At 43.8% G+C, this 6,571-nt stretch overlaps 1 protein-coding gene across 1 annotated transcript in view; it reads right to left on the bottom strand.

Moving 5' to 3' along the window:
* Nucleotides 1–6,571, bottom strand: part of MYBPC3 (myosin binding protein C, cardiac) — a 125,888-nt gene that overhangs the window by 96,970 nt on the left and 22,347 nt on the right. The window contains exons 2-4 of the mRNA XM_019519242.1: nt 2,622–2,888; nt 607–726; nt 239–325 (exon numbers count right to left, since the gene is read on the bottom strand). Coding sequence (XP_019374787.1) covers nt 239–325; nt 607–726; nt 2,622–2,888 — 474 coding nt within the window. The remainder of the gene's footprint in view (nt 1–238; nt 326–606; nt 727–2,621; nt 2,889–6,571) is intronic.

Raw genomic sequence — 6,571 nt, 5'->3', positions numbered from 1 at the left:
AATCCATCCATTTTCCCTTGAACCATTTTACTGATGGCTTCTTCAGTAGGCTGGCACCTGCCACAATGGCAGTAAATGTGATGTTTCCACCTACAAAGAAGGGTTTTAAGATGAGGCTCTAAGTGATGTTTAGTATTTCTGTTACAGCACTGCTATAATATGATATGTGACAAGATAAATATAGATTCACATAGTAAGTGCAGTTTACAATATTAGTTGGGTCAGACCATGTACTTACCAACAGACACTTCTCCATCTTGAGGCCGGGTTACAAAGAGCCCAATAGGATCCAGAGGTAGTTCTGGCTGAATTTCACTAGTTGGAACTGAAATAAAAATGTGATATTATTAACTATTGCTTTCCGCATTTGCCTCTCTCCTAACCTGTGCAGAGAATCCTTTACATCGGTTCAGTGTTTCTCACATCATTCTTCTCCACTCAGACATTTTCTGTTTCCTTGAGGCTTCTTTTCCCACTTCAGTGAGGACTATCACTTGTGGTCATCTTCAGCTACTGTTCCCTGTACCATGGCTGTTGGGCTAACCTGTTCCTATTCTTTCTTTCAGTGCATGAACTATGGTTCGCCCCACCATCAGTTCTTTTTACCTGATTTCTGGATGCTGTCTGTTGGTGGTGGAGGTGAACCTGTAACAGCTGGAGCAGAGTCTACGCCTAAGACAGCTGAGGCAGAAGAAGCTTCAGTAGGAAGGACTGCTTCAGACTTTTCTGGAAAGAAAGGCAAAGCAAGGTTAGAGAAAGCCCTGTTATTATTGGCTATACCTGAGAAAGTTATGCCTTCCAATACTGAACATTAAGAAATGCACAGGGCTCAGCTATTTTCTTGTACATCTTAAAAAGGGACTTCTCTGTCATTCTACTCTACTTGTAACACTGCAGGAGCAGGCATCCCTTCCTATCTTAAGCATGGAACTCTGCTGATCAAAGAGCTGGTATCTGACATTTTAAACAACAGTTTTGACAGGAAGAATTTTAAAGATAATTTGTTTAATGCTTTTCTATCCTTTGTCTTCTGTGATGTAAGTAAAAGTTAGGATGAAAAACACAATTTTGTTCGATATGATCTTTGATAAACAATTAGCCTATGCATAAGATTTTTTTTTTTACTTATTTACGTAATATTTATTTATTTAGCTTAGAATGTATCTGATTCTTTCTCAGACCTGAGGAAAAGCATTTTGGGCCCAAAAGCTTGCCTAGCATCTCTCCCAACTATACAGTTGATCTAATAAAAGATATGACCAAAAATCCCTTGATTCTTGCATATTCCCTGGACCATCATGGCTACAAGAACACTTCTACCCTACCGCTTCTGTGTCTTTGTTATTTGTAAGCATGGCTGCTATAACAAGCTCCACCTGGGACTGACTTCAGATACCATCAGAAAATGTTTGCTGGTTAATACACAGCTGTTCACCTCCAAAGTGAGGAAGTCAGCAAGATCACATTACACATCTCTGGCTGCTGGTGAGCTGCAAGATGAAATTTAGTTATTATCTACAGAGTCCTAAGTAGCCTAAAACCAGTCATCCACTCTGTTTTTATCTGGAACATAATATCTCTACAGAGAAGGCACACTGCTAAAAATGCCTAAAAGTGTCTTTAAGACTGTCAGAAGACCTCACGAAGGCCACGTTACTGTTAGCAAAATGAACAGTGGTAGGAGAAAAAATCTGGTCTGAGCTAAGGCCTTGCAACAGTGTGGACAGAGAAGGAGGTACAGATTTTGACAGAGATTTGTGAACTTTGGGTAAAGGAGAGGGGTGAGGAAAGCTCAAAATGCATTTAGAATCACTGATCTTAGTTTATTTTCACTGCTTTCCCCATCTATCCTATTAAAGTATTGTTGTAATAAGATGTCACAAGATATTAGCTGCCTATATCTGAGAGATTTTTCCACTTCCAGTCTAAGCTAGTGTCATGCACCCAGATACACTGGTGACACAGAAATGCCTATGATAATATGTAAATTACTCACCGTCCCTGCAAAGTTCCTCTTGAAGCCTGAGCCTTTAGCAAGTGGCTTGCAGGCTAATTAAAGGGAACACATTAACTCCTTTTATCTATATCTACAACACATTTGAAATAAGTTGTTAACTCTTAGAGATTTTATAAAAGTTTTGCTATATTTCCTGTTTCTTAAAACTCCACATTCTGGAATCATGGGAGAATCTCAGTTTTTATTTAAAAACTTCATTTCTAGCTCTCAGGGTTGCAGGAAAAACCTTGAAGATATGAACCATAAAAACTAAGGATGCATGTACATGAGCCCAGAGGCTGCTCCAATGCACTGTAATTACAGCAATTAATCGAGTCTGCTGGATCATGGTAATTACTGTGCTCCAGCCAGCCTCTGTGTCTTGTGTATCAGCATCCCCACACTTCAAAATGGCAGTGGAACTGCTCTAATTAAAGCATTCCCCTCTCCCCATCCCCGCAACTCCTGAAGCAAGTGTAAACCAGACAGCAAATCAAAATAAAATAACACTTATTAATTTTAAAATCTCATGATTTTAAGTATCATTTTCATGGGCCTAACTCATGATTTTTGAAGATATGGTTGGCAGTACTAGGAAAATATAGTGATCTTAGAGGCACTGTACCTGGTTCTTTGACCTTGAGCTCAAATTTGACCTTGGAACTCCCTGCAATTACAGCATATGTCACATCATCATCTTTTTCAATGTTATTGATAGTCAGTGAATGCTTGTTCCCCTCAGACTTGATGATATATTTCTTGCTTTCAGTAATTTCAGCACCAGCTCGCTGCCACTTCACCTTGATGCCAGCTTTTTCTGTCTCTGCCTCAAAGATAGCTGAACCTCCTGTTGTTGCCTCTGTTGTCTTTGGCTTCTTGGTAAATGCAGAGACTAAAAAGAGAGAAGAGAAGCATTCACTTTTGTTGTTGTCATTGTTAGAATCATGTTTTGTGGTTATGATAGCTCTCTGTATCCTTACCTACTTCCTGTCAATTTCCACAGAAAAGTTTGGGAATATCAGACTTTTTACTGACTATTTGTCACTGAAGTATCAAATCTTTTCTATGCTATTATAAATGGAGTGGTAGATTAAGCTGTAATGGTTTGAAGATGTTCCCAATTGCAATACCCTGAGGAGGTCAGAAAAACTGTATCCTCCTCCTTCTCCAATCAAACTAACATTGCTGCTATGATGATTCCCTAATTCTCTAATTCTTCTAATGCACTTACATATAAAGCTGTCCATTTTGATTTTCCATAGTTTCATTTAGATACAGGATTCATTTAGATCCTAGCTGTGTCTACACAAGATACTGAGTGTACAGTAGCCCAAGACTACTGCGCAGTAGTGTTGCGTGGCAGAAAACGTGATGTGACACTATTGTGCAATAGTCACAAGCTACTGTGCAGTAAGCATCACAAAAAAGCTGTTCCTCAGCACAACTGCACAGTAATTGCAGTTACTGCACGGTCATTTAGTACTTGTTTATACTTATTTATACAAGTTCTAAATGACTGTGCAGTAACATCTGCATGGTTAGCATCTTGTGTAGACATGGCCCCTATTTTTTTTCATAATGTTGCTATTAAATTGATTGTACTGTAGGGGCATATATAAGTGTTACATTTAGATTGCCCTAACCAAACTTTGGGTGATCTAAATGGCTGGTTGTGCAAGCATTCACAGAGCTTAGGTAACCCCAGAAATGATGAACCAGATCTAAAGTTAGTTCTCGGCAGATAAGGGTTAACCTGGCCTAATGAATGCTTACATGCATCCCCAGCACAGCCCCAGCACTAGGAAGCCCAGCCACTCTTCACAGCCCTGAGGCTGTGGAGTAGGGCTGCGTGAAATTTCGCTGGCAGTTTTGTTTCGATGCTGTTTCGACTCATTCTGAGCTTGAAACAGCAAAATTGAAATGAAACAGAGAATTTCGAAACAGCCTTGAAACAAAATGAGGCAACTCGAAACGTTTTGAAATTTTCGAAATGTTTCAAGTTTTGAACCTCAAGCTGGCCTTGCCTGCAGGGAAACAGAAACTAAAGTAAAGAGAGGGAGGGGGAAGGAGTACTCTCATTATTGACTGTGTAGCTAGCCAGTGACTGTCATCCTTTCCTGAGGTCCCTTCCAATCCCAGTGCTCTGGGGGAGGGATGGAAAAACTCCATAAAAGGCTGCATTGTTTGAATTGCCCTGCTTTCTGCGTTGGTGTCAGTTGAGCACCTTAACACACACAGTGTCACCCACCCATGTCACAAGTTTTTGCTTGTCAGCAGCTAGAGTTGCAAGGCCCCAGAACCCAGACTTTCCCTGCACCTATCTCCTTGGCAGCCAGCAGGCTGCGTGGCCGCAGCAGGGCCTAGCAGGCCTGCAGTTTTCACCCTGTTGTGCCCCAAGACAGACAAAGTCCCACAAGCACCCATGTCACAAATTTTGCCTGTCAGCAGCCAGAGGTGCAGGGCCCCAGAACCCAGAAGCCCCTGCACCTATCTCCTTGAAAGCTGCCAGGCTTCATGGCCTCAGCAGGAGCTAGGATGCCTACAGTTTTCACCTTGCTGAGCCTTAACACACGCACACAGTGTCACCCATGTCATGAGTTTTGCTTGTCCACAGCTTGAGGTGCAGTTTCCCCGAAACCCTTCCACCTATCTCCTTGAAACTTGGCAGGCTTCATGCCCGCAGAAGGGGCTACTATTCCTGCAAGTTTCATCCAAATCAGGCCAGAAATGACAAAGTTATAGGCTGTTTTAAGCTTCCCCATTATAGCCTATGGGTGAAATATTGTAAGTGTTGAAACAGCGAAACTGTTTCAATTAAATGAAATGGAACAGCAGTTTCGAATCGAAACAAAATTTGAAACAAAATGCTGTTCCGTTGAAATGTCAAAACACAAGTCAAAATGGAATGGTGCCATTTTGCACAGCCCTACTGTGGAATTTTTACCCCCTGACCAGGCTATTTTTACCCTCTTGGCCTGCACACCTGCCAACCCCTCCCAATGTCACCAGCTCCACCCAGACTTAATTACCTCCAGCTACCTGCGCAAATGCTTACATGAGACAAAACCCAACTCAGGTTTAGGCAGCTTAATTTCATTTTTTGATTCCTGTCTCTAGTTATTAATGCACTGCATGATCAATTTGGGGGTGAACGTCATTTTAAGCATAAATTTTCACAAGTGATGGAAGACCAGATCTACAATGGTACTGAAGTGCTTGACTCACTGGGTACCTACACATGTGTCGGGTGTCTGCTCCAATGCATGCTAATTAGCATACTCCAGCAGTCTCCATGTCATGTGTATTTAGCGTCCCCATGCTTCAAATGGTGGTGGGGGCACTTAAAAACTTGTCAAACAAGCCTTAAAGCACACCTGCTGCCATTTTGAAGCACAGGACGCTAAATATATGTGATGCTTTGGGTGCTTTGATTGGAGTGGCTCTCAGAGTTACTCTAATTAAAGCCCCCCCACCTCCACTCTGGAGCGTGTGTAAAAGATACCCACTGATTTCAATGGGAACGATGCACTTAAAGAGGTGTTAGGCATATACATACTTTTGAAAGCATGCATCTAAGCTCTTAGCTAGTAGTTGTAACTGGTGGCTGTGAGGTGAAATCTGGCAGGCACCAGTACTCAGTCTAATTACTATGCCATAGGAAGAGCTGAGTGAGCCATTTCTTTGATCTCAAAAGGCACATCTAGATGAGTGCACAACTGGTTTGAGATGCTGTAAGAGGTATGCTAAGAACTAAAAAATGTTCCGCATGCTGTATATTTGCAGTGCAGGCTCTAAATTTGATACCTGGATTCCCAGGTATCAACAAAAAACCCCCCAAAAAAACCCACCTGGAAAAAAAACAGCACAGGGAATGGTCCTGTAGTGTTCCCTGAGGCAAGTGGATGCTGGGTCCTCCAGCAGTGCTTTGGCATATGGCCAAAGCATCTCTATGGTGCTTCTGCTGCCTTAGCATGCTGCCTCAGTGTGTGGGGCAAACAGGAGTGGCGCGAGGCTGTGGCATGGCGCCAGGCACTATCCTGAGTAAGCAGGGACTTGGGGTGGGCAGGCTGTGTAGTTCTGGTGGGGTGTGTGGGTGGGTGTGTGGGGGGATGTGGGGTGTGTGGAGAGTTGTGGGGTGTGGCGGGGATCTGGGGTATGTGGGTGGGTATGGGGTTTGTGGGCAGTTTTGAGGGAGGGTCACCATATCCCGCCCCCCTCTCCCCGTTGTGCTGGCAGCAGCAGCCAACCGGGTTCTGCAGTCTGTACATGGAGAACAGGCCCAGTCCACCCTGACCGAGGCCACCCTGCTAGTGTGCACCTTTGGACAGGACAAGGAAGGCTCCTGCCACCACATGCAGCTCCTGTCCAAAGGCATGTGTTGGCAGGGTGGAGCGGGCTGGGTCGGGCCAGGCCTGTTCTCCATGTGGCTCAGGAGGTGATGCATGGCTGCAGGCCTATACCTATGGCCTAGCTGGATGTTGCTACCAGCACTGGGGGCTATGCACCACAGGGGTTGGGGGGAGGCATGTGGAGGCCCCCCATCAGATCCCTCCACAAACCCTACATCCCCCCTCA

Source organism: Gavialis gangeticus, unplaced genomic scaffold (genome assembly GCF_001723915.1).
Source record: "Gavialis gangeticus isolate Ggan-Ray unplaced genomic scaffold, GavGan_comp1, whole genome shotgun sequence".
In the NCBI taxonomy this organism is placed as follows: domain Eukaryota; kingdom Metazoa; phylum Chordata; order Crocodylia; family Gavialidae; genus Gavialis; species Gavialis gangeticus.
This window is presented reverse-complemented; position numbering and strand designations above follow the sequence as displayed.